Source organism: Ahaetulla prasina, chromosome 2 (genome assembly GCF_028640845.1).
Source record: "Ahaetulla prasina isolate Xishuangbanna chromosome 2, ASM2864084v1, whole genome shotgun sequence".
In the NCBI taxonomy this organism is placed as follows: Eukaryota; Metazoa; Chordata; class Lepidosauria; order Squamata; family Colubridae; genus Ahaetulla; species Ahaetulla prasina.
In genome coordinates this window covers 74354988-74382053 of record NC_080540.1, presented here as the reverse complement: position 1 = coordinate 74382053, position 27066 = coordinate 74354988, and the positions used below count along the sequence as shown (strand labels likewise).

Genomic DNA, 27066 nt, shown 5'->3' with positions numbered 1-27066 from the left:
AACATTGAGAGTGGAAACTATATTATTGTTGGTAATTAAGGAAATAGAATTAACAAAATATGAAATAGAATTATGATTATAATAGGTAGAATTATAATAGCTAGATATTGGAAACTAGATGTGATTTTTAGAATAGAAGAGTGGAATTCTGAAATGTGGAAATTAGCTTTAAATGATAAAATGACATGTGATATTAAAATTAGAAGTGGTGTGTATAAAGAAGATATTTTCTGGAAGACTTGGAAACCATTTGTGGACTTTGCGCTTGGAACATTGGACGCTTCAGTACCTGTACCTCGAGAACGTGGATTTTGGCAATCATGGGGATATATCCAAGGACCCATATCTGCCTTTTATGTATAGCACAAGGGTGTAATAATGTATTTTCTTTTGTTTGTTTGTTGCAAAAAATAAAATAATAAATAAATAAATAAATAAATAAATAAATAAATAAATAAATAAATAAATAAATAAATAAATAAATAAATAAATAAATAAATAAATAAATAAATAAATAAATAAATAAATAAATAAATAAATAAATAAATAAATAAATAAATAAATAAATAAATAAATAAATAAATAAATAAATAAATAAATAAATAAATAAATAAATAAATAAATAAATAAATAAATAAATAAATAAATAAATAAATAAATAAATAAATAAATAAATAAATAAATAAATAAATAAATAAATAAATAAATAAATAAATAAATAAATAAATAAATAAATAAATAAATAAATAAATAAATAAATAAATAAATAAATAAATAAATAAATAAATAAATAAATAAATAAATAAATAAATAAATAAATAAATAAATAAATAAATAAATAAATAAATAAATAAATAAATAAATAAATAAATAAATAAATAAATAAATAAATAAATAAATAAATAAATAAATAAATAAATAAATAAATAAATAAATAAATAAATAAATAAATAAATAAATAAATAAATAAATAAATAAATAAATAAATAAATAAATAAATAAATAAATAAATAAATAAATAAATAAATAAATAAATAAATAAATAAATAAATAAATAAATAAATAAATAAATAAATAAATAAATAAATAAATAAATAAATAAATAAATAAATAAATAAATAAATAAATAAATAAATAAATAAATAAATAAATAAATAAATAAATAAATAAATAAATAAATAAATAAATAAATAAATAAATAAATAAATAAATAAATAAATAAATAAATAAATAAATAAATAAATAAATAAATAAATAAATAAATAAATAAATAAATAAATAAATAAATAAATAAATAAATAAATAAATAAATAAATAAATAAATAAATAAATAAATAAATAAATAAATAAATAAATAAATAAATAAATAAATAAATAAATAAATAAATAAATAAATAAATAAATAAATAAATAAATAAATAAATAAATAAATAAATAAATAAATAAATAAATAAATAAATAAATAAATAAATAAATAAATAAATAAATAAATAAATAAATAAATAAATAAATAAATAAATAAATAAATAAATAAATAAATAAATAAATAAATAAATAAATAAATAAATAAATAAATAAATAAATAAATAAATAAATAAATAAATAAATAAATAAATAAATAAATAAATAAATAAATAAATAAATAAATAAATAAATAAATAAATAAATAAATAAATAAATAAATAAATAAATAAATAAATAAAGAGATAGCCACCACTGAATAGGTCCAATGTTAAAATGTTTTGCTTCATTCTATATTAGTAAGTCAAATATAAGTTTTCCTAATTGCAATCTTTAGTTTTTTCTAGTTCCCTCTAGTGTCCATTGTTCAAATTAACGTTTAAAACTTACCTTATGCTGTATACCTTCTCTCTGTAATTTTACCCTAATAATTTCATCTTTACCTTATTTTATTTTTTCAAGAATTTAACTTGATTTCTAATTTAGCGTAATCATTACTTCTATACTGGTCTTGACTCTGTCCCTCAAAAGAGGGACAAAAATGTGTGTGTTGAAATAACACAGTAGTACCAGGATGCTGTACCATATTCCATGCACTTGAGTCAGGAGGCACTCACGAGTTGAAAGGATTAGCCGGTGACATCACCGTTGCCCTGGGGATGCCCAGTTGGGGCTCCTTTCATGTCTCCAGCAGGAGTGAAGGACAAGAGCTCAACCCCATGCCATGGCAGCTCTTGAACATGGGCTCGCTAACCTACTGTCCAGCATTTTAGTATAAATGCTATGTTATTTTAAATATAATAAAGTCCAGATTTCTTTGAAGCAATGTGTATTGTTTATGAATATAATTAAACCTTTCACTAGTATGGTAGTAAATGTATTTTAAAAATTAATTTAACAAGGCAATAGGCCAATATAATTATGTGAAGAGTCTTTGACTTGAGAATGAAAAATTGAATTTATTTCAAAAAATTTTGCCCCTAGGAATATGGTATTATGTAAAAAATACAGATCATTTTCCTATTAGCATAGCATCTTTTAAAGTCATTAAGTCAATATTGTACCAAAATAACAGTAAAAATGATAGATTTCTATTATTTCACTTATGACAGGATAAGACTCACTTTAAGAGTCGCTTTATGGTGAGATAGGTGGCAAACAAGTTAAATAAGTGAATAAATAAATGAATAAATAAATAAATAAAGAGATAGCCATTTTTTCCTTTTACAATGTTTCCTGTAAGACTATTTGTCCTAAAGTTGGGAACTTCCTATACATGTGACCAAAGAGGGCACTTCAACATGGGTGTTCCAAAGGTGCTTTTTCAAGAGGCAATTGGACTTTGAAAGTCCAGAAAGTCCAGTTGCCTCTTGAAAAAGCACCTTTGGGACAACCATGACTAGGACGATTGAGAATCTCCACAGACACTTCCTAATGGGGTTTTTGTATTAGTCAAGCATCATATCAAAACTTTTGTGATCTTATACTGTCATATGTGCTTGGCAGATGTGTCTATTTATTCCCAGCTCAGCTGCAATGTATCACAAATCACAAATTTGAAATGCCGAGGCTTATCCATGGGCCATTTCTTCACCATCAGTGGCCTTTGCTTTACCCCTGTTCTTGATTTCTGGTCTTAACCTAGCCTTCCCCTTCCAACAGAGTCTAGCCACCACAGCATTATGCTGAGATACTACTATTTCATTGATTAGCAACCAGTCAAAATGGTGCATTGCTAATCAAATGCATATAAAATATACCAAAAATGTAGATGGGTGATGACATTGTTTGAATGATGTACAGTTGCACTCTTCTGTTGAAGGGGACTTTGATTGATTCATGGTCTTGTTTGAGTTTGGAAGTTGATGGTAGTGTATTAGTTCATTGTTTGTCTTTAAACTCCTTTTAAGAGCCGGGGAGTGAAAATGGTATTGATATGTAACTGTCTGGAGTCTCTCTAATCTTGACTCTGAGGTCTGATAGCCTTTAGTTATGCTCAGGGTAGGTTTTTACAATGAAGTTGAATAACAATTTACTTGTTCTGACATTTATTGCTGGTACTGAAGTTGGATTTTTTAGTTGTGACTTGGCACAAATGGCTTATTTTAAAGGGCATTCCTTTTATTAGTTAAAGCCATTTGCATTTGTTTTGATACTTTCACTTGTAGACCCAGCTTTTTCCAGCTTCCTCTGTCTGACTTAGACACCTGCACCAACATACACATATGGTTAAATAATATCCAAGCACCTTTTCCCAAGGTAACATTCCAGCTCTATGAGAAGATGAGGACCAGTGAGTCTCAGCTCAAAGTAGGCAGTTATATAAACAATCAGCAACCATTCAGCTTCAAAGTTCTGAAGCATCACAGCAAGAATCCATTAATTCCTGAGGCAGGGATTTGTATCTTTGTGCGTTAAAGAGGCACTAAGACATACAGATAGTACGGTAGCAGTGGAAATCTAACTATTTGTTAATATTTACAGATTCCTCACATCCTGGTCATAAACTGTTTCAATTCCTACCCTCAAAACGACGCTATAGAGCACTGCACACCAGAACAAGTAGACACAAGAACAGTTTTTCCCAACGCCATCACTCTGCTAAACAAATAATTCCCTCAACACTGTCAAACCATTTACTAAATCTGCACTATTAATCTTCTCATCATTCCCATCACCCATCTCCTTCCACTTACGATTGTAACTTTGTTGCTTGTATCCTTACGATTTATAATTGATTATTTCCTGATTGCTTAATTGTAGCCTATGACTATCATTAAGTGTTGTATCATTAAGTGTTAAATTTGTATCCTATGACTATCATTAAGTATTGTGTTATACCTTGATGAAGGTATCTTTTCTTTTATGTACACTGAGAGCATATGCACCAAGACAAATTCCTTGTGTGTCCAATCACATTGGCCAATAAAAAATTCTATTCTATTCTATTCTATTCTATTCTATTCTATTCTATTCTATTCTAGAAAATCCATATCAAAACTGATTCTTAACAGGGCCTTCAAAATTTGGAAAAATGGCATATTACCCTGAAATGTTCTTTCTCTACAAATATTCAGGCTAGGCATTTATAGTTCATTATTGTATCACTTTCCATAACCATTTAAAACAACAATACACATAAAAATATGCTGGTTAAGTTTATGGAAATGGATGAAGACTATTGCTTAACATAGTGTAAGCCGCTCTGAGTCTTCGGAGAAGGGCGGGATATAAATTCAAATTTTAAAAAAATGGAAATATATGCATTATGCAATTTTATCTACTGGTATTACAAAGTTAAATTTTCTGATTGTATGGTCAAAATGGTAGGGTGAGAAAATTATTTTTGGACTCCAGCAGATAAACTGCTCTGTGAAGCTATGAAAACATTCAATTGATTTTTTTGAATGATTTGAAACATGGCCACAGTGTTAAAAATTCCATACTCAAGAGTGATGATTGAACCTCTGAAGAATTAATCTCAAAAAGTATAATATTATATGATTATGAATAAAGTTAGAGCAATAATTTACACATGCCTGGATAGATCAGATTATTTGGTCTTTGGGCACTAGAATCTGTAAATGACTTGGAAAAATATATATGTATATATTCAATCAAGTAACGATCATATCTTCAAGTATGATAGCTTGAGTAAAGAACAAACTTGCTTTGTAAGCTTTTGTTGTAAAGGAAGAAAATATTCATATTTTACTCACAATATTAATGTGAATAAATTATCTCCTGTGTAGATCATGGATATAAATCAAATATATATTTTAAAAATGTATTACTGTATATTAAATGAACTAGTTTCAAAAAAGGGGAAAAGGAGGATCCAGGAAACTACAGGCCAATCAGACTGAGACTGATTCTAGAGCAGAAAACACATTGATCAACCCGAGAGAATCTTGAAATTACAGTGAAGTAATTAACAGAAATCAGCATGGATTTTTCAAGGACAGATCTTGCCAAACTACTCTTATGTCAATGTCTGCTAAGTTACCGGTAACTTTCTTAATAGATGTTCAGATTGTTGTAAATGAAATATAATATAATTTGATAAAGAGAACTGCAGCTTATTCTTTTCAATAAAATTTGTTAGTGGAAAAAGGTGCTACCAAACTTTTTCTGAGTTTTGGCTACCATAGACTAATATGGCTCTCTTGCTACATGACTGCAGTGAAGGATTTAAGTACCCTATGCAATGCTGATTACAAACTTGTTAAATGGAGTCCTTGCTTTATTACTGCAGTTGGGATCAGCAACATGAGCATTAAGCAAAACATCACATGACTGTGATGGGCTTACAACTTTATTTCTGCCATGGTCATTAAGTGAAACATCCATGGTCATTCAGCAAGACATCAGGTGACTGAAACTTGCAGTGTTGGTGCCAGTTTCTCCATTGATTCTGCTTGACAAATCTATTAAGGGTTACCAGAGACAGCAACGTATCTATTTTAACATTGAGCAAATAAACCAATTTTATTGTCCTTCCTTTTACTCTGAACAATCTTGATCTTTAGTTCTTTCAAACAATGCCCTAAAACTTGATTTCTTTTCATTTTTTAATCCTTTCTCAAAAAATTCTTCAAAGCTTTAATATGCCTGTTTTGTAAATCCAATATAAGAAAATTATTCAGGTCACTCTCTTGATTTGTTATTTGTATATCCCTTTTAATTATTAAGAGATGTCAGTTTCTTTTGTATGATGTGTAGCATCTTTTTCCATATCATTCTTGTAGCCTGTCATTTTTAAATTCACTTTCAGATAAGTCACAATCCTGTCAAGTAAAACTTGTTCCTCTTTCATAAAATCTTTTAAACATAGTCTATCTATATAGGCAGATACTCTTAAAATTAACTTTTGAGTCCATTGTTCAAAAATACCCTTCAATAGGTCCAGTGGTGGGATTCAGCCAGTTCGCACCACTTCGGGAGAACCAGTTGTTAACTTTCTGAGCAGTTTGGTGAACTTGTTGTTGGAAGAAATCATTAGGGCAGAGAACCGGTTGTTAAATTATTTGAATCCCACCACTGAATAGGTCCAATGTTAAAATGTTTTGCTTCATTCTATATTAGTAAGTCAAATATAAGTTTTCCTAATTGTAATCTTTAGTTCTTTCTAGTTCCCTCTAGTGTCCATTGTTCAAATTAACGTTTAAAACTTACCTTATGCTGTATAACTTCTCAATCCAAGGGTTCCTAATAGTCAAAAAGCAGTTTACAAGCAAGTTCTAAAATTGACTATAAAAGGAAGTGTGCAACCCTTTGAAGTGTTCACAATGGTTGAGCAAGATATCTATTTCCTTGTCTCTCAGAGATATAACTGCCTCCCCAGAGATCTAAACCCGCCACCCAGTGTTCTGCAGTCTCCCCATGAGGAGCAACTATATGGGAAACTTATGGGTGATCTCAAGTTCTATCATTATCCAGAGAGGCATTACAGAGAACTGCTCTACATGCTAAAAGCCTTAAATAAAGAATCGGCATAATCTGATATACAAGTAGCCGTCACTTACTGATCATAATGATGACTTGCAACTCTGCTGCTAAGCGACCCATTAATTAAGGGAATCATCACATGACTGCATTGGATTTAGGCTTTCAGTTACACTGTGGTCAATAAATGTATCACTGTAGATTGTTAAACACAATATTATGTGACCATGACCTGCAATTTCTGGCCACTTCTCCATTTATTTTTCTTGTAGGAAGCTGTCTGTGAAGGTTGGAAATTTTGATTAAACATATGCAGGATGCTGTAAGCATCACCAATGTACATGGTTGCAAAGTGTTCAAATTGCAGTCATGTGACCATGGGGATGCTTCAATGGCCAGAGGTTCAAGGACATTGTAAATCTACTTTTTCAGCATTGTTATAAGTTCAAATGGTAACTGAACAAGGTGGTTGATAGGTGAGAACTACAGCTGTAGCCCTTTTACAAATTAATTTGAGAGAAACAATTCATTAGCAGATGTAGTAACCCTGTATAACTTGCAGGGTTGTAAATATAATAAAAATATTAAATACAACTATAAAACATAATATAGCACCTCTACAATATCTTCATCCTCATCTTCTTCAATATTACTAATTCCAGCATCATCCAGTTTATAGTCGTAAACCAATCCTTTTTCTGGGAATAACATTTTTATCTATGGAGTGAAAACATGAGAAGAAATAAGTGTGGAGATAACATTAGAGTGATTCTATCCAATTTGTCTCCCAAAATGATTCAGAAAGAAATTACCATATCAGTGGTATCTATCAGATAGTTGGCCTGGCAATAATGAAATACACAGGTTCTAGAAATGTACAACATTTTTCTTCAAGCTGTTTCCCTTATATGAAGCAAAGATTCAGAAGAAGAACAAACAATGTGAAATGTCTCATCAGGAACAAACAAGAAGAAAAAGAATAAGAAAACCTAAAGACCTGGCAGGACAGAAATAGAAACCAGAAACTAAAAATTAGGGGTGGGGTGGGAGAATAAAGATTGAACTCTGAGGGGGAAAAAATGCACAGCTGTACAACAGTGGCAATAGACGGACAGAGATTAAGACAACAAATACAGAAATGAGCAATAAATAAATATATTGGAAGAGTAGAATAGAACAATATCAGAATATATTGAAAATGAACTTTAAGGAATATAGTATAGATAAAGAAAATAGATGGTTAAAATTTCTACTTTCATTTTTACTTTCCAATTTCTTTTATTTGTACGTTTTCCTTTTGTAAAATAAAATTTCCCCACCCCAACCATGGAAGGAAGTTACAAAAACCCAATTAATTGTTCAGGTTTCCAATGCTGAATATTTCTATTGCAACTCCCATCCTCTGGAATCAGAAGTAAGGACAGCACCTTCTCTCTTGGGGTTCCCAAAAGCTTTGAAAACCTGATTTGATCCTAGGCTGGAGCTTAATATTGTATTTGTTCAATGTTAACCTAGGCTGTTTGATTTAATATTTTAATATATTTATTTCTTTATTATTTCTTTACTATGAAATTTATTTGCCACCCATCTTGTCTTCAATGACTCTGGGCAGCATTCAACATAAAAGCATTAACATCATGAATTACAAAATTAGTGGGAGTCGGGCTGTTCTCCAAAGCACCTGAGGGTAGAACAAGAAGCAATGGGTGGAAACTGATCAAGGAAAGAAGCAACTTAGAACTAAGGAGAAATTTCCTGACAGTTAGAACAATTAATAAGTGGAACGACTTGCCTGCAGAAGTTGTGAATGCTCCAACACTGGAAATTTTTAAGAAAATGTTGGATAACCATCTGTCTGAGATGGTGTAGGGTTTCCTGCCTCGGCAGGGGGTTGGACTAGAAGGCCTCCAAGGTCCCTTCCAACTCTGTTGTTATTATTATTATTATTAAAATAATACAGCAGATAAAATCATAAACACAAATGGCAAAGGAGGCAGACACATGGCGGGAGGAAATAGGTTTTAATTAGTCAACCACCTTCAGTGTCAATCTCCCACATCGGGTCTCCAAGCCATCTGGCAGAGCCAGGTCTTAAGGCTGCTATGAAAAGTTCGGAGGGTAGAAGCTACCTCAAGGATAGGAGCCATGGCAGAGAAGGCTCTTCTCCTGGATCATGTTAACTGAAAATCCTTGGTTGATGGGATCCGCAGTACGCTCCCTCTGCCAGCACAGTTGAGGTGGGCCAGTCCCATCAGGGAGAGAAGTTCCTCAATAAGTTCCTGAAGCATAGCCTGGACCCATGCCATATAGGACTTTAAAGGTGATAACTAGCATCTTGAATTGCACTTGGAAGCAAACCAACAACCAGTGTAGTATTTTAGCTGTCTTTGTAACTCCTCTAGTTTTATATGCTGCCCAGAGTCCACTGCAGCTGGGCAGCCAATAAATTTAAACAAACAAACAATTATAATATTGAGTCTGGGTCAAACTGATTATTGGTGGTTCAAACAAATGGAATCTGTGCAAGGTGCCATTCTGAACTGATGATATCCATTTCTCATTAACTTGCCTTCTCATCTGACATCTTCTTTCTTAACCAATTACTGAAGGCAATTCGACTTTGGACATCTCCAGTTGCACCAACACTCCAGATCAAAGCAAATATGAACCAGGATTCTATCAGTTCACCAATACGGGCTGTCTTCTCTGGGGGCATTTTTTTCATTCCCTGAAGAATCAATTAACAAAATACACTTATTTTTAAAACTTCTCAAATATTCAATATTTATGTTTATTAACGTATTCCATTTCTAGCCACTTACCTTACTACTCAAGTAAATACTTCCGTGCCTAATTTTTTTAAGCAACCTAAAATAAACATACAATTAAAATGAACATTAAATAAATGAACAATTATGATCATAATCTGGAGCCATTTCAATTGGGCTTATGGCTGGAAGGTTACTAAAACTGCTTTGACATGTTAGTTGATGAACCCATGCTAGAAAATAGATGAGAGGAAAGTATGGTCCTGCTTGTTCTCCTGAACCTCTTGGTGACTTTTGATACTATTATCTATAGTGGATAATTGCCCTCTGCCCAAATGATTTAAATAGCAAGCAGAAGTGCTGAATTAACAGTTGAGATTGCATATCTACTGTATAAACAATATGTTCCTTTAACGATATACAGTCAAAAAGGGGCTACTTAGCAATGAGAAATTCTTTGTGAAGAGGTTTAGGTATTCCCAGCACAATTCCTCAACAGAAAATGCCAAGGTCTTCAGCATATCTAAAGAATTGAAGACCTATTCTAATGATTGTCAGAGTAGGAAAAAGTTGGCAACATAATTTCCTCATTCAAATGAAATTCAGAAATGCCTTTGATAGAAAATAAAAAAAATTAAGTAAAATGCCACCCTTGTCAACTCACAAAGCATCCCTGGCCCTGACCTTGACAACCCTATTTCAATGAAGGATCATAAATGGTGAGTTTCCCCCTTGCAGGTAAAAAATACATAAAAGCTTCAAAAAGGAAATGCTGGTGAGGGTGATACAGAAATGTTAGTCAGACCTTTTAAAAATGGTTGGATGACAAGAATATTGTATAATTGGAACATGAATCGCTGAAACAGACAGAAGATAAATCCATAAATAAGAAATTGCTTAAACCTTTACAAAAAATTATTTATTTATTTATTTATTTATAATTACATTTCTATACCGCACCATCTCCCGGAGGACTCAGTGCGGTTTACAGCCAATGTTAAAATACCCACACCAATACAATATAAATATAATAAATAACAATATTTAAAAACAATTAAGAACAAATATTTACTGCCCGAATCACTAAAACGGTCAAAGACCGATTAAAACCCCTTAAAATTTCGCTAAAATATATCTTAGGCTAGTCCCGCACGGTGAAATAGTAAAGTCTTCAGTTCATGTTTGAAGGCCCGGAGGTCAGGGAGTTGGCGTAACCCCGGAGGTAGCTCGTTCCATAGGGCTGGTGCCGCCACAGAGAAGGTCCTCCCCCTGGGGGCTGTCAATCGATATTGTTTGGTCGACGGCACTCTGAGGAGGCCCGCTCTGTGGGAGCTCACAGGTCGTTGAGAGGCAATCGGTGGCAGAAGGCGGTCTCGCAAATATCCCGGTCCTAAGCCATGGAGCGCTTTAAAGGTGGTAACCAGCACCTTGAATTGCACCCGGAAGGCTACCACCAACCAATGCAGGTCACGCAGGATGGGTGTTATATGGGAGCAACGTGGTGCCCCCTCTATCATCTGCGTGGCCGCATTCTGGACTAGCTGGAGCCTCCTGGTGCTCTTCAAGGGGAGCCCCATGTAGAGAGCATTGCAATAGTCCAGGCGGGAAGTGACGAGGGCATGAGTGACCGTGCGTAAGGAGTCCCGATCAAGGAAGGGGCGCAACTGGCGAATCAGGTGAACCTGATAAAATGCTCCCCTGGCGACTGCCATCAAGTGTTATTCTAAGGACAGCCGATCGTCCAGGAGAACGCCTAAGTTGCGCACTCTTCCCCTGGGGGTCAGTACTTCCCCCCCAACAGTCAGCGATGGCGTAAGCTGACTGTACTGGGACGCCGGAACCCACAGCCACTCAGTCTTGGAGGGGTTGAGCTGGAGCCTGTTCCTCCCCATCCAGACCCACACGGCCTCAAGACACCGGCCCATCACCTTGACGGCTTCGTTGGGGTGGTTCGGGGTGGAAATGTACAGCTGCGTATCATCAGCGTACAGATGATAATCCACCCCGAAACCATGGATAACCTCGCCCAGCGGCTTCATGTAGATGTTGAACAGGAGAGGCGAGAGAACAGACCCCTGAGGCACCCCACAAGTGAGGTGCCTCGGGGTCGATCTCTGCCCCCCTGCCAACACCGTCTGCGAACGGTCAGAGAGATAGGAGGAGAACCACCGATAAACAGTGCCTCCCACCCCCAGTCCCTCCAACCGCCGCAGCAGGATACCATGGTCGATAGTATCAAAAGCCGCCGAGAGATCTAACAGGACCAGGACAGAGGAACATCCCCTGTCCCGAGCCCTCCAGAGGTAATCGACCAACGCGACCAAAGCCATCTCGGTGCTGTACCCGGGTCTGAAACCGGACTGGAACGGGTCCAGATAGACAGTTTCCTCCAGGTATGGAGGAAGCTGATATGCCACCACACTCTCAACAACCTTTGCCAAAAAGCGAAGGTTAGAGACTGGACGGTAGTTCACTAATATAGCTGGGTCCAAGGAAGGCTTCTTGAGGAGGGGCCTCACCACCTCCTCTTTCAAGGCGGTGGGGAATATGCCCCCCAACAAGGAAGCGTTGGTAACTCCCAGGAGCCAGCCTCGTGTAACCTCCCATGTGGCCAGTACCATCCAGGAGGTACACGGGTCCAATAAACATGTGGTGGGATTCAGCCTACCCAACAACCTGTCCATGTCATCAGGAGTCACAGGATTGAACTTAGCCCAGATAGTACTCTCAAGACTCGTCCCCGCCAACCCACCCGGATCTATCCAATCAGTGTCCAGTCCGTCCCGAATCTGAGCGATTTTATCAGACAGATATTGTACAAAATCCTCAGCATGCCCCTGTAAGGGGTCCTCCCGAGCCTCCTGCGTAAGCAGGGAGCGGGTCACCCTAAACAGGGTGGCTGGGTGATTATCTGCCGATGCGATGAGAGTGGAAAAATAGTTATGTTTCGCCGCTCTGGTCGCCACTAGGTAGGTCTGAATATGTGACCTCGCTATAAGGAACACTTAAACACTACAACCACACATGCTGCTGATAATTATTTCTCCACATCAGGAGTGTCAAATTTGTGGCCCGCGGGCCAGTTGCATCACGCGCTGGCCCCACCCTCTCCCATTTTAGCAAAGGGGGAAAACGTTCCGATACGTTATGTGATGCTGCCATGACGAAGCGAGCTTGACATCCCTGCTCTACATCATGAGTAAAAGTAAGAAGGGTGCCATGCTAACATCCCAATTTCAGGCACAGTGTTCGATGTTAGCACGGGAGGAGGACTCTGGAAAGGATGTACAGGATTTGGTTTGGTTTTGTGGTTTAAATGAGCTTTCAGATAATTATAGTTGTGTTTTTTTAGGCTTAACGGAATTCTTTTTAATTTGTTTGCTGCCAAAAGGTTCTTGAGTAGATAGATAGTTATATAGATTGGACAGAGAAATAAATATATATGGTTTTGTAAGATTTCTGTACTAATGACTTTTGGGCAGCGAGAAAGACAGAAGCAATCCCAATTATCACCAATCCAGCTATGTGATTCAAGATTTAGATGACGAAGACTCCTGTGATTTATCACAAAGAGATGTGGAATTCCAGATGGTGTGAATAGGAGAGATCTAGTCCTAGACCCCTATTTGTGGTATTTCATGAAACTACATGAAACTGCTGGGTGAGATCATCTGCTAGCATGGAGTGATCATCATTATATAGCTGATAATCAGCTATAAAAGTCTACTCCTTGCTGACCAACCAAAGCCATCTGGATTCTTTTGTCTAGAGGTTGTGGGGTTTTGCATGGGAAGTACAGTCTTCAGCTCAATCCTAGTAAGATTTTGTTGATGTTAGGATATCTTGGATCCCAGGACCTTCCTTGTGTAGTTCTGGATATGGTCTCATTCTTTCAGGCAGAACTGCTCCACAATTTGGGGGATTCCTTGGACTGCACAAATGTAATTTTCTTGGATTGGGAGGCACTCACAATCGCTCAGATCTTAGTTATCTCCTGGCTAGACTTTTGATAACATAAGTATCTTTTTCCTTTCTAGAGAAGTTTCTGACGGCCATCATTAGTTGTTTTTTTTTAATCGAAAAACTTGTTGGTTGTTGATATAGTTTCCTCAACAATTTAGGTAATGTGGATGGAATGTGATAATCAAAGGATGAGGAGGGAAGTAATAATCTGATTCTCAGAAAGCTGATTTCAGCAATAGTTCCTGACTCCTCCTGCCAGTCTGAGATTCTCACATACTGAGGCCAACTGAAGATACTTAGGCAGAAATATTATGAAAGATCCAGAACACTTGAAGCAGGTATATCCAACCTATATATCCTTCTCTTTCTGTGCTAAGACGCTAGCCTTATCCCCCTGTGGAAAGTGCTATAAATTGATCACAGTTTAGGAAACCCTTGATTAGATTCTCAGTGCACTATAGAATTGGATACTAGGAAACAGATCAAGTAGAAAGCATGATGAAACAGCTCTTTTGGAGCTCCAATTAATATGTGAAAGAAAAATGTGTGTGTGTGTGTGTGTGTGGGAATCGAAGAAATAACAAATGTTAATGAATGGCAAAATTTAACAAAAGGGAGCTAACAATATGTATACATGTTACCATTCAAATTGTGCAGCATCATCCCCTCCCAATTTCTTTTTCATTACATGATCAGTTGCTGTGATGAGGCCTTGGGATAAGTAGGTGAGAGAAAACTGTGTTGTGAAAATGCTTAAGGAAAACTTCTATACAACTGCAAATAGGAAATGCCCGAGGGGAGACCGAGGCTTTATTAACTGAAAACAAGTTTCTTCAACACTGACCACATTTAAATTTTGTCAGTCTCTTGAGATTCTTTAACAGAACAAGAACTAGAATCTCCAGATGAATTAAGAAACATACAAAAACAACAACACAGATTAATGCTTGAGAGGAATTGTGAAAGATTCAGTACAATCTAAACAAGTAAGTTGTGTAAAGTGACCATTGGGAAATTCTTTTATTGCAAAAAGAAATCCAATTGCTTGAGCTGTGCTATATATAGTCAGCCAGAGTGGGGTTTTTTTTGTCTTCTTAATTAACAGAAATTGTTAAGACATTAGGGCTTTAACAATTCCCAGGGCCTCACCCCTGAGGCACCTGGTGGTCTGCTTAACATCCTTATTAGGGAGAGGCCTTTAAGTGAGGTAATCATATGGTTATCTCATTTAACAATCATGATGACCTGCAACCATAATGGGCAAGTTCCATTATGGTCATAAGACAAAGACTACCTGTACGATATTGTGGCACTAGAGTTGTGAATACACCTTATAATTTCTTTGGAGAACAGGGCATTCATCTTCTTGATTTTTGCTTTTCTAGTGCATCTGCTTAGCTTGCTAGCCAGTGCCGTGAGCCTTTTTTTAGGCTTGCATTTTTTGAGTAGCCAAGTCTTATCCTTAATTTCTACACTTTCTGTAGATCCAAGTTGCTTTGATCTTAGCCTCCAACTCCATTTTCCAATGCAGTATATACTACTGTTCTTCTCAATCATGTAGCTAAGTGTCTCCAGGATTAAAGAAGTTATAGAGTAGACTAGTTCATTGGTTTGAGTTATAGTGGTAGTAGAGATTGGCTCTATCGGCATCAATTACCATGGCATATTCTCTGATGGTACTTCTCCACGGAGTCTTTACTAATTAGTTTCAAGGCTTGACTGTAACTAGTTTATCCAGATCTTGTACCTCATATCAGCTGCTGTACTCTGTAATGAAGAGGGTGGCAGTGATGTTGCAGCTTCAGGTGTTGGCTGCACATCCAGTTGTTTTTCCATGTCTTCTTAAGTCTTGGATACAATATGTATTTGGCCTATCTCAAATTGTAGAGCAGGTTCCTCTTCATTATGTTGAAACACTAGGTAATTAGCTGTTTTTCAGTTAGTATGAACATGGGTCTTTATCCATACATAATTCCCTCACTAAGTCTGCTGTTGTAGTAGCATTTCATCATTTCCAGCTTTTCTTGTTTTGCCCACATATGATCTGTTCCAGTACCCACTTATCATCAGATTGTCCTGATTCCCCAACATTTGGTGAGGTCCTTGTTAATCTGGGCAACATATGAGCTACTGTGACTCTCCTAGTTCATGTTGTGCTCATATCAGAGGTAGGCAGGTTAAATCCTAGGGGTTCATTGCCCAAGGACCCCTAATGATAAGATTATTAGCTGGGATTCAAAAACCAGTTACATATACACATATACATACATGTGTACGTAGGTACGTACATACATACATTACATACATAAAATTATTATAATAATACATTATAATGCAACTATCCTTTATATCTAATTTTTCCATTCCAGTGTTTCCATTGGGAATATGAGCATCATGTAATCCTACCTCGATGGGAATGAAGGGTTTAAAAAAACAGTCCAATAACTTCTGAAGGCTTTTTGTCAAGTTAGAATCAGTGGAGGCAATTATTTCTTTCACTGAATTTCGGACAAAACTGATAGATTCCTGAAATGAAGGAAGACCCAGAGTTAATTGTTTTTAACTGATTTATCTTGAACCTTTATGTTTTCCTCCCCTTTTATTCTAGCAGCTAACTCTTCTATAATCACTGCTTTTTAAGTAGTACTTTTAATACTCTTCAGCTCAGCTAGAGAACAGGCACCAGCAGAGACTGAACAACCTTGCTGGGTGTAACTAACACTGACATTAACAAGAGTGAAAACATGTACAATTGAATTTTAAATCTTCTACATTAATATCCATTCTTTGCAGCTCAGGGCATTCACAGCCAGGCATATGTGGATTGTGATGGACTGAGGATATGGAACACATGGAAAAAAACGTTACAACTGCCAAACCGACACTATAGTCAAAATCCAAATCAAGCTCTTGTTGCAGCTAATTTTACAAAAAATGAAATTATATTAGAGGGTCCAAACACTGACCTCTAATGTAATATGTAATTTGGCTATGTTCAGGAATTGAAATAATTGCTAAGAATGGAATTGACATGGCAAATATAGGTTTCAGAGCTATTTATTTTTCTAGGTTAATGGAAGAAAAAAAATAATCTGAATTTAGCATGACAGGGGATAAAGACCAGAAACAATTTCTTGTGAGTTTTAGGATGTGGAGCCTTTCCAAACAACACTGTTACTGTTTTAATATTAATATCCCAAGAAACATTGCAGGGAAGCATAAAAATTAGCATTCTCACCAACCTACAACTCACATTACAAAACAAGTGAAAAAAGAGCTTGGACTAAAAAATGCCAAAGTCTGATATTAACCCTGAAGCATACATGCAGCAGTCATTATCTCAGGCCTTTCAAGGTGGGAAAATGCCATTGTGCACCGAAGCTCAGTTTGTAGAACACTTTACCATTATGGTACCAATTAAAATTAATTGGAATTATGAGGAAGGTTACCTCTTGCAAAAGTTCCTGCCAACTGCCTACTAGCTGCTCTCAAGCTTCTGTAATCAGGGGTGAGAAGTTCATGACTAATGCCCCCCTTCTCCCCACCCCTGGCTAAACCTTGAACCCACTTACATGGTTTGTACTGAATCAAAATATTAGGATTGAGCAATAGCTTACCTCTAGGAATCTGTTGAAAAGTGACTCCAGCTGCTCTGAAAATGGCTTCATAATCTCTGGAATATTTTTTAGCCAGCAATGCACAAATGGTTTTAGTCCCAAGATGCTGGGCTCCAGGTATACCATGCCACAACGAGACACAGTAGCTGGAGAGGCCACTGCTAAATCCTGGACTTCAAACATCATGGTCATTGCCTGGAAACGACAGGCAAGATAGCAGAGATTTTCCCAAGCTTTTTGTCAAAGGAGCATATTGAAATTACACAGATGGGATTATGTTTATAAAATGGAAGGCTCCCTAAATTCAGTTATTTACATTCCTCAAGCACCTGGAATTAGGGGCTAATTAAAAATAGCATTGGCCGATACAATTTGGCATAAACAGTAGTATTGTGGTCCTAGCTTTGACTTCTACAAAAATCAAATTAATTTTGCCCTTTTAACCAAAGTGTTGAAATAATCCTGTTTGGATAATTAATGAAGTTAATGAGAAACACTACTTTTAGTTATATTATATATTTTATATATATGTTTTTGACCTACATATTTAGGATATTAATATTGCTACCTGTATTTTACTTACATTGTTTTTAATTTGTTTTGCATCTTTGATACTTGGCAGTAAAGTGAATAACAAATTCATATCAAATAAATGAATAGAAATATACATATTTTTAAAAATGTTATCTTTTATATATTAAAAAGTAGGAATGTTTTCTCAGAATCCTCCAATCATGACTTTGCTTGTCAAATCATATATCTGTACTTATCTATCTCTCTATTTATCTCTCTTCACTGTGAGGGACCCTTTTTAAAAACCAAACATATGAATGAATTAGAATGTGTTTATGAATGGACATGAATGAATATTGAGGTTGTGTAATGAAACAAAAAGAGAGAGAGAAAATACCTCTGTTAGTTTAATTATTTCACCAGAACTGAGGCAGAGTTTCTTGTTGTCATCTAACACAGTGTTCATATTTTCAATCCAAACTGCATCCACAGGGCCATCAAACATGTACCATTTCTTTTTTTTATCAGTGGCTACAGTTCCTACCCGAATGAGAGCAGGGAGGATCCCATCTGTCCTATGAAATTAGAGGGAGAAATATCCAAGTCTTTTAATAGTTGCACACTCTCTTTGAATATGATATATTTTATAAAAGCATTATATATTTTATCAAGAGATTTGAAGATGCCAGAAGTCAAAGAGGAAGGTGGGGAGAAGGAAACTTTCTTTAAGTTGTGCTGGAGAAGGAAACTTTCTTTAAGAATAAAGTTTCCCATTTGCTAACTCTATAGTATCAGGTACATAAAAATATACATGTGGTACAAGGTATCAAGTTTTTATATACTTGTATATAAAAACATGTATCAAGCCCCAAAGGCTACTGGATTTAGGCCAACATTTTATCTCTGTCAGTGTAAACTGTTATAATTATTATTCATCTGTTTATTTAGATATTGAGGATATTCAAGTCTCTTTTTACAATAGTTTTTTAAATATAAAATCTTCTGAAGCCAGCTGGAGAGAGCAGATGGTTTTATGCCTGTGAAGAAGCTTTTATGGCTGTTGTAATTTTTTTTTTTGTCATTCAGACGGATCTATATATCAACCTTTAGGCAAAAACTATACTGTAAATTACTATAGTCCACACACTCAACCACAATTTGCTAAATAAAAACTTGAGTAAATATGTGCCCATATCTAAGAAGCCTCTGAATAAAGATATAAATGTTTACTCAGAACAGCTTCATGCTGAGTTACTTCTATTGCTTTTCGTATCTGCACAGGGTTACATGTTTTTTTTTTTGTTTTTGTTTACATTTATACCCCGCCCTTCTTCGAAGACTCAGGGCGGCTTACAATGTATAGGGCAATAGTCTCATTCTATTTGTATATATTTACAAAGTCAACTTATTGCCCCCCCAACAATCTGGGTCCTCATTTTACCTACCTTATAAAGGATGGAAGGCTGAGTCAACCTTGGGCCGGGCTCGAACCTGCAGTAATTGCAGGCTTTGTGTTCTTAATAACAGGCCTTACCAGGCAGAGCTAAACCGGCCCAAACCGGTTTGGTAACAGAAGTATACATTTGATACAGTAAGTAAAAAAGGAGCAGTAAAATTGATGCTCCAGCCTATAGATATCCTTATTGTCTCATTCATGAACAGGAAGCTCTCCAGTATACTATGTAAAGCATACTCCACATACTTGTACAATAAGTACAGTAATCCGCAGAATTTGTTTCACTTTATGTACCAGGAAACCGCAGAGAGTGAAAAGATGACTGTAAAGGGTAGAGTTGGGGGTAGATGGGATTTTCCCAAATACTTTTGCTTTTGTCGATTTAGATTAAAAATTATAGCTAATAAAAAATGAAGAGATGGATTTTATACCAAAATGGATACATTACATTAGTGACTGATTAATCACATTTTTGCTATTTCTCAAATAATTTTTATCTCACAAAGTGACTTAATTCATTTTTTTAAAAGGAAGATGGTCTTGTTCAGGCTCAGAATGACTCAACCACAGCAGCACTATTATGAAAGGACTATTTCATTAAATATATACACAAAAATGTTGAAAGCTCAAAAGAAAAGGTGTGATTCAACCAAAGTTAAATATTCAAAGTCATATGAATATTGGCAGAAAATAAACCAGATGCTTAACTTTTCTGATCAAGCCTGAATCTTTTGCAGTTAAATTTTTTAGAAATTTTCAAAAAGTTTTCTTAAGTTTTCATTAATACAGTGTGTTTTAATTCCTGGAAAGAAGAAATACAAAATCCAATTAACGCAGAAAAGAGAAAGAGAAGTTTTGTCTTTTACCATTCATGAGTTAACAAGTCAAACTCTCCATACAGCTGGCCCATAGTTATAGATTTAGGATTCAGTATAAAATAATTGACAGCTTCATAATTTCCACCACTGACTGAAGGCCGACCTTTCAAAGATGTCATCGCAGCTGCCAAAACTTTATAACACTGAAGAAAAATGTATAGTAGAAGGAAGCATCATAAGCATCTCTTTCAGTACTAAGACAGTAGCCCAAATTCACCATGGATCTTCAATTTTATCCAAGTTTTTGGCACAATTAAGATTTATAAAAAGCAGACACGATCAGAAAAAAAATAGAAAAAAGAGAGTGATCGCACATTTCTGAATGTCAATGGCATACTGGTCAAGAATATGCTGTCAAAATCTTGCTAATGCTCTGGAAGCTCAAAGTCAGCCATATTCACCTTAATGAGGCTCTTCCAAACAACATGTACAGTCAATTTAGCCCTTTAATCCTAGCCTGTATTTCAAAGCTCTCCTATAGAGGCTGCTACTGTATTTGGCAAGAGAAGATTAAGCAAACGAAATTGATCATGCTGGAGGACATTTCTAGAGTTAGTTCTCTTTCTTGTTCTATCGCAACGCGTCTTCAGCAATGCTTACCTTTGTTTTCCCAGAGCCTGTGGGCCCCACCAGCATGAGGCCATGCCGTACCACGGTTGTTTCATACAGCTGAATACACTTGGTGATGAAACCTGGAGCAAAATAAGATTCAGACCAGAAATGCCTCCTGGTGGCTTTTACTGGCTGCAGAGCTGTGAATTCAGGCAGCAATGCTTTGGAAAGCCTGCTGTGAATTTGGGTGACCTATATAGGAAACCTCTGTGCTCACAGGACAGGACATGAGATGTCAGCAGCATGCTTACTTAATTCTTTAAGATACTAAGAAATGATAGGGTATGTAAATGTTTCTATCAATGAGCTTTTTAAAAGCTTCTTGCATGTGGAATTCTCTTTCTAAGAAAATATACTTGGCAACTTGCCCAACACCATCAGTGTTTTTATCATCAAAAATATTATTTGCTCTTCTTTGAATGCACTGACGTGTTAATAATTTATTATTTATATTATTAGTTGAAAGTATCTGGCTCTTGGCTGAAGATAGCTACATAGATTCACATAAATAAACAATATCAAGTTCCAAGTGTGCCCTATTGCTCTTACTCTTCAGTATTTTATCCAACTCTTTTGAAAATATAAAGAATCTGGATCTCAAATGAAATTTGGAGAGAGGGGGATTGAATTTATTTATGTTTTCTTTTTTCTTTTCTTTAGATAAATGATGTTTTCCGCACATTGTATCACATGTTCTGCATAAGAGCTTTTTTTTTTCCTCGTTCAATTGTGTCCGATTGTCAGAGACTGCCTGGACAAATCTTTGTAAGTTTCTTTGACAAGGTTTTTCAGAAATGGTTTACCATTGCCTCCTTCCTAGGGTTGAGAGAGAATGACTCGCCCAGAGTCACTCAACTGGCTTTGTGCCAAAGGCAGGACTAGAACTCACACTCTCCCATTTTCTAGCCTGATGTCTTAACTACTACACTAACTTGGCTCTCAGCTGAACTTACTGTACCTTGATCAATTTTTTACCCAAAAATTTAGGAGCCTCTGAGATGCAGAATAAAGTACTAGTTGCTCATAGATAGACAATTTTAATTTACAATCTTTTTGCAGTAGTAAGATAAACTTTTCCATTGAAATCAAACAAAATATTTTACATAGATTGCTCATCTGAGCATTAACAATATTATTCTCACAAATTGATGTATGAGCTGAGGCAGGAAACTTGAATTATAGACTGTGTGAGATGACAAATTACCCAACCCTCCTACGACTGCAATGCTTTTCTGTTATGTAGTAAGAATGGCAATATTTTTAAATGTGAGAATAATGCAACGTATGATGAAAAAAATAGATAGCATATGTTTTGCATACCATCAACATCTTTCAAATTGTCTTTTAGGCAGCATTTGTGAATTGCTTCCTCCAAAATGCCATAGTCAATAGTTTCTTCTTTGATCATGGGAAATAGGTCAGAAATTATACCATTGAACAGCTTGAGATCATCTTGCAGGAATTTTGGAACATTGACATCTTTGATAGCCCTTAAGCAAATCATTTCCTAGAAACCATTAAAACAAAATATTAGGAAATTGTTTTCTTATCAGCATGATCAGCTTTGCCCTCAATGGCTAAATATTAATGATACGAAAAATATTTTAGAAAACACTTATTTTTTTCAGTTTGGATAGTAAGTAGATGCAGTAGGAATGGATCTGTTCTATCTTATATCTAGTTCCAATATCATATACGGATGAAAATTGCTATATGTATAGGAAGGAAATGAATATTTTGAGATAATTTTAATTTATTAATATCTCATCAATGAAAATTATAAGAAATACATTTTACAAGAGTCAGATGCAATGAAATAATTTGTGCTATATGCACTGCTATAATATGGAGCCTCCTATGAAGCCTTCTACCTCACTGGAATAAAGTCAACAGGTATTGTAAAGTAAAAGAGGAAGATTACTTACTTATACAAGCTTATACAATAGTTATTCAGAAATAAGACCTACTGAGTCTATTACAGATCATCTTTGTGAATGCAAATGTCAACATAACCCATATTTTGCAAGTCTTCCCTTAATCAACCAGGTGTTGTCAACTTTTAATATTTTAATTATTAATCATTACATGTAGTCCTTGCCTAATGATCAATTGTTCACCCACTATTCAAAATTAAAAAGGGGTTTACAAAGCTGAATTTATGGCCATTGCAGGACCTCTGCAATGAAATGGTTGCAATCTGAGCATTTTGCAACCTCGTCACATTTACGGTGGGCTGCCAAGTACCCCACAATCATTCAGTCACCATGTGCAATGTTCTCTGCCATAGGGAAACCAGCAGGGAAAGTCACAAGCCACCGCTACTTGCGCAAAGGACTCCTTCTAGTTCCTGGGGGCTGAATGAAAATGGTCTGCCACAAAATCCAAGTGGGATATCCCGCTTGGCTTTGGGGATGAACTTTTTCACCCAGCTTCCTTGAGAGTGATGTGCTACTTGATAGAGAGAGGATGAAATCAACTGAGGCACCACTTTTATTGTCAAGGAGGTTGGATGAAAAAGGTCCCTCCTAAAATCTAAGCAGGGTTTTGGCACAGGGCATTTGCAGCATGGGGTGTTTGCAACTAGTCCCCAGAAACAAGAGGACTCCCTGTCATTTCTGAGGGCTGCTGTAAATGTTTCATGCCAAAATCCTGTTTGGATATCATGACAGTGTTCTCTTCTGTCCACAAAGAGAAGGGGAACTATCAGGCACAAGACATCTCCTACAGGAACTGCAGTACTGGACTGCCCACCACTGCCGTTTCCTTCTGGGTATAAAGGGGAACTGCCTGCCTCCCTTTGATAGGCAGTTCTTTCATTCCATCTGCTTAATGATCCACACAGTCGCTTAATGGTTGCAACAAGGAGAGGTGGGATTGCAGTTCTGAGTGAGATGGTCACATAGATTTAATAAATACTTAAGAATTGCAATGACTTACAACTTCAATTCCAGGTTCAATTATGGCTTTAAGTCAACAGCTATCTGCAATTAAGTTTATATTTTTGCTGCTGTTAGCCTCTTTGAACATTCAACTGAATATAAGGTAGGATAAAACTTAATGAAATGAATAAATGTTTTAAAAAGCTAAATTGCTATTATGTTTCCAAACTATTATTTACTTTTTTAAAATGTTAATCTGAATTTAATAGTATTATGATATAATTGCTCTACTTGTTTTGATGTTAGCTACTCTGAGTTTTTCCTCAGGAACAGAAATTAAGATATAATGTTAAAATGGAAAGGAAATCTAAATACTTCAACAATTTTCAGACATAAGAAGGGAAGTGGTATGTAACTATGTTTTAATTACTTCAAAGGTCATTCTCCACAGTATAAAAAGACATCCTACTAACACTGCAATATTGTCAAGAAGAACTTGCCTCATTCATGGTTGGATTTTCTCTTTTGAGATTGCCAGCTGCTGAAATCACAGTCTTCACAGCTCTCATTCCAAAATCATAATGATCCTATGGTATATATAATATGAAAAATGACAAGTTGTGAAAGCAGGAACTGTATTGGAAAAGTAATTATCTGTTTAGTTAAGTCTAGAAAAGTGATTTGTATAAGAACCTCCTACTTCAGCTGCAATTGAATCATCTTTCTAAAGAAGAAAAGTAGTACATACTTGTTCAAAGCAAATCTCATATTTTAATGTTTGTGTATGATCAATGTCAAAAGATTCAAAGAAACAGTTAGCTCCCATATCTTTTGAATTCAGGTATGAAGTACCAAATTGATGGACATGCATATTTACCTGAGAACTGAGTTGTTCAGAAGACAGTTTGAAAGTTGTAGTGATCTTCTTTGCCAAAACTTTGGCCTCATTGAATCCAAAAGAATACAGAGAAATCTCAGCAATCATGGAATAATCTGGAACCATCATGGCCACCGGACGAAAAAGAGCCTGGAATATATAAATTAATTATAGTGGGAATGATACCGTAACCCTTAAGAATATTTAAAAAATAGCCCTGCTGGATCACGATAGTCAGCATTTTCTTTCTCATGGTAGCCAATGAAGTCTCTAGAGTGCTTAGAAGAGGTGGAAATCTTATTTTCCTGCAATTGGTATCTGAAGGCATGCTACCGCCAATCCAAAGGTTCCACAGAGTCTCAAAATTAATAGTTTTTGATAGCATTGTCTTCCTACATGTTTAGCTGATGAAATCCCAAAGATTCTAATTTTTCTTTGTAGGGAAGATGGTCAAATCCCTCGTTGCTGTCCTCTTTGCTTTTTTAATCTCGATCATACTCTTTTTTTAAACAAGGTAACTGGAATAGTATGTGATTGTCAGGTTTGTTTTCAATCCCTTTCCTAGGGACATTAAACCAACTGAACAATATGTTCTCTTTTTACCCCTTAGTCTTTTTAAAAAAATTGATGTCACATTCACCTTCCAATATCATTCCACTAATTTGAAGAATGTGTCACATATTTTTTGTTAAGAAGTTAGCAATTTCACATTTATCTTCCTCAGTTTTTTATTCAGGTGAGTGACAGCATATCTCTAGATCTAATTTATATTTGTGGTCAGATATTATAAGCTATAGTGATTCTCTGAAAGAATCCAGTGTCAATATTTTGTATATTGCATGTTAGCTTTTATATGTTTCTTGCTATAAAAAGCAACACTTTCCCAGCATATCTTTCTATGTCAATTCTATAAAGTTTATAGAAATATGCAGTGATTCAGGAATGTTTTTGTGGGGAAAATAGGAGGAGGAAGGTGTATTAGGTCTGATCCAGCGGTGAAATCTAAAAATTTTCCCTACCGGTTCTGTGGGCGTGGCTTAATTGGTGGGCGTGGCTTGGTGGTCAGATGACTGGGTAGGCATGGCCAATAACAATAAATAATAAAAATAATAAACAAAGTATAAAAAACAATAAGAGGTACCAAAAACCAACTTTCACACTTTACACACACACAACACAACACCACACAACTGACACACACACAAAATACCACATACAGCTTTCTGAGATTTTGTGTGTTTGTGTAGTTAGAGTGAAACACTATAGAAACATACCAAATCTCAGAAAGCTGCACAAATATTTTATTTTATTATTAAGGTTTGTGGACTTCAATTCCCAGAGTTCCTCAGCCAGCAAAGCCAGCCAGCATTAGTTGCTCAGTGATGAAATAGATTAGCTAAGCAACTGATTCTGCTGAAAGTGAAACTGGGGCCATGCGTTTGATCAGTAATCAGGTAAGTGCCTTAGAATCTCTTAAAAGGAGGTTTTCTACATGTTTTCTACAGAAAACATGTTCTTTTTTTTTTTTGTTTACATTTTTACCCCGCCCTTCTCCGAAGACTCAGGGCGGCTTACAATGTATAAGGCAATAGTCTCATTCTATTTGTATATTTTTTTTACAAAGTCAACTTATTGCCCCCCCAACAATCTGGGTCCTCATTTTACCTACCTTATAAAGGGTGGAAGGCTGAGTCAACCTTGGGCCGGGCTCGAACCTGCAGTTTGCAGGCTTTGTGTTCTAATAACAGGCTTCTCTATTGCCTGAGCTATCCCGGTTCTGTTGATGAGGAACTCAGGTGAGATCACCAGAGGAGTCTTTAAAAAATTTTTTTTTTAAAGTTTAAAGGCTCTGTCGATCTCAGCTGAAGGGCGGGATCCTCAAAGGCTTTTTTTTACTTTTCAAGGCATGTTTCGGCTAAAGAAAAACCTGCTTTTAAAAATAAAAAAAAAACCTCTGCTGATGGTGTGGCTCAGCAGAGGCAGGGGGGCGGGGCCAGGGATTTTTGCTACCGGTCCTCCAAACCAGCCGCCGCCATCGCTACCGGGTTGTGCGAGCCGGTCCAAACCGGGAGCATTTCACCGCTGGTCTGATCACCCCCTTGAGTTATTTATTAAAATAAAGGTGGCATAAAATAAAATAAGATTAGTAATCTACCCATGTCTCTAAAAGTGAGGGTAATCTACTAATTATCCTTGTTCCAAGTAGTTTAGGACCTCACACTGTATGTTAAAAGGAAACCTTTTGCTTGGTATTATTTAGTTGCCAAAGTCATTTTTGTTTTAGCAAAAGGGATAATATAGTTATATCATTCAGCAACTTGGGCGCTATATTCTATATCATCTGCACCTCCTGGATCAAGTTTAAGGTAGCTTTACATAGAATGCATTACAGTAATCTAAATGTGAAGCAGAGATTTTGTGAACTGTTGCTAGGCCATTTCTATCCAGGAAAAAGAATCTAGCACATTGAGGCTCCTAGAGCCCCCAATTCCCATATCTAGGAACTACCAATCCTCATATTTTTTGTTTCATCAGGAGTCAACCTTAGTTTACTTGTCCTCATTCATTGAATGCGTTTTCCTTTAGTTTCTTGTCAC

At 35.6% G+C, this 27066-nt stretch overlaps 1 protein-coding gene across 1 annotated transcript in view; it reads right to left on the bottom strand.

The window, feature by feature from the left end:
- Positions 1 to 27066, bottom strand: part of DNAH1 (dynein axonemal heavy chain 1) — a 215173-nt gene that overhangs the window by 84545 nt on the left and 103562 nt on the right. Inside the window, exons 32-41 of the mRNA XM_058167174.1 lie at positions 24470 to 24619; positions 24093 to 24179; positions 22034 to 22220; positions 20702 to 20793; positions 20090 to 20244; positions 18165 to 18342; positions 17255 to 17449; positions 16044 to 16163; positions 9476 to 9634; positions 7522 to 7623 (exon numbers count right to left, since the gene is read on the bottom strand). Of these exons, the coding sequence (XP_058023157.1) occupies positions 7522 to 7623; positions 9476 to 9634; positions 16044 to 16163; positions 17255 to 17449; positions 18165 to 18342; positions 20090 to 20244; positions 20702 to 20793; positions 22034 to 22220; positions 24093 to 24179; positions 24470 to 24619 (1425 nt within the window). The remainder of the gene's footprint in view (positions 1 to 7521; positions 7624 to 9475; positions 9635 to 16043; positions 16164 to 17254; positions 17450 to 18164; positions 18343 to 20089; positions 20245 to 20701; positions 20794 to 22033; positions 22221 to 24092; positions 24180 to 24469; positions 24620 to 27066) is intronic.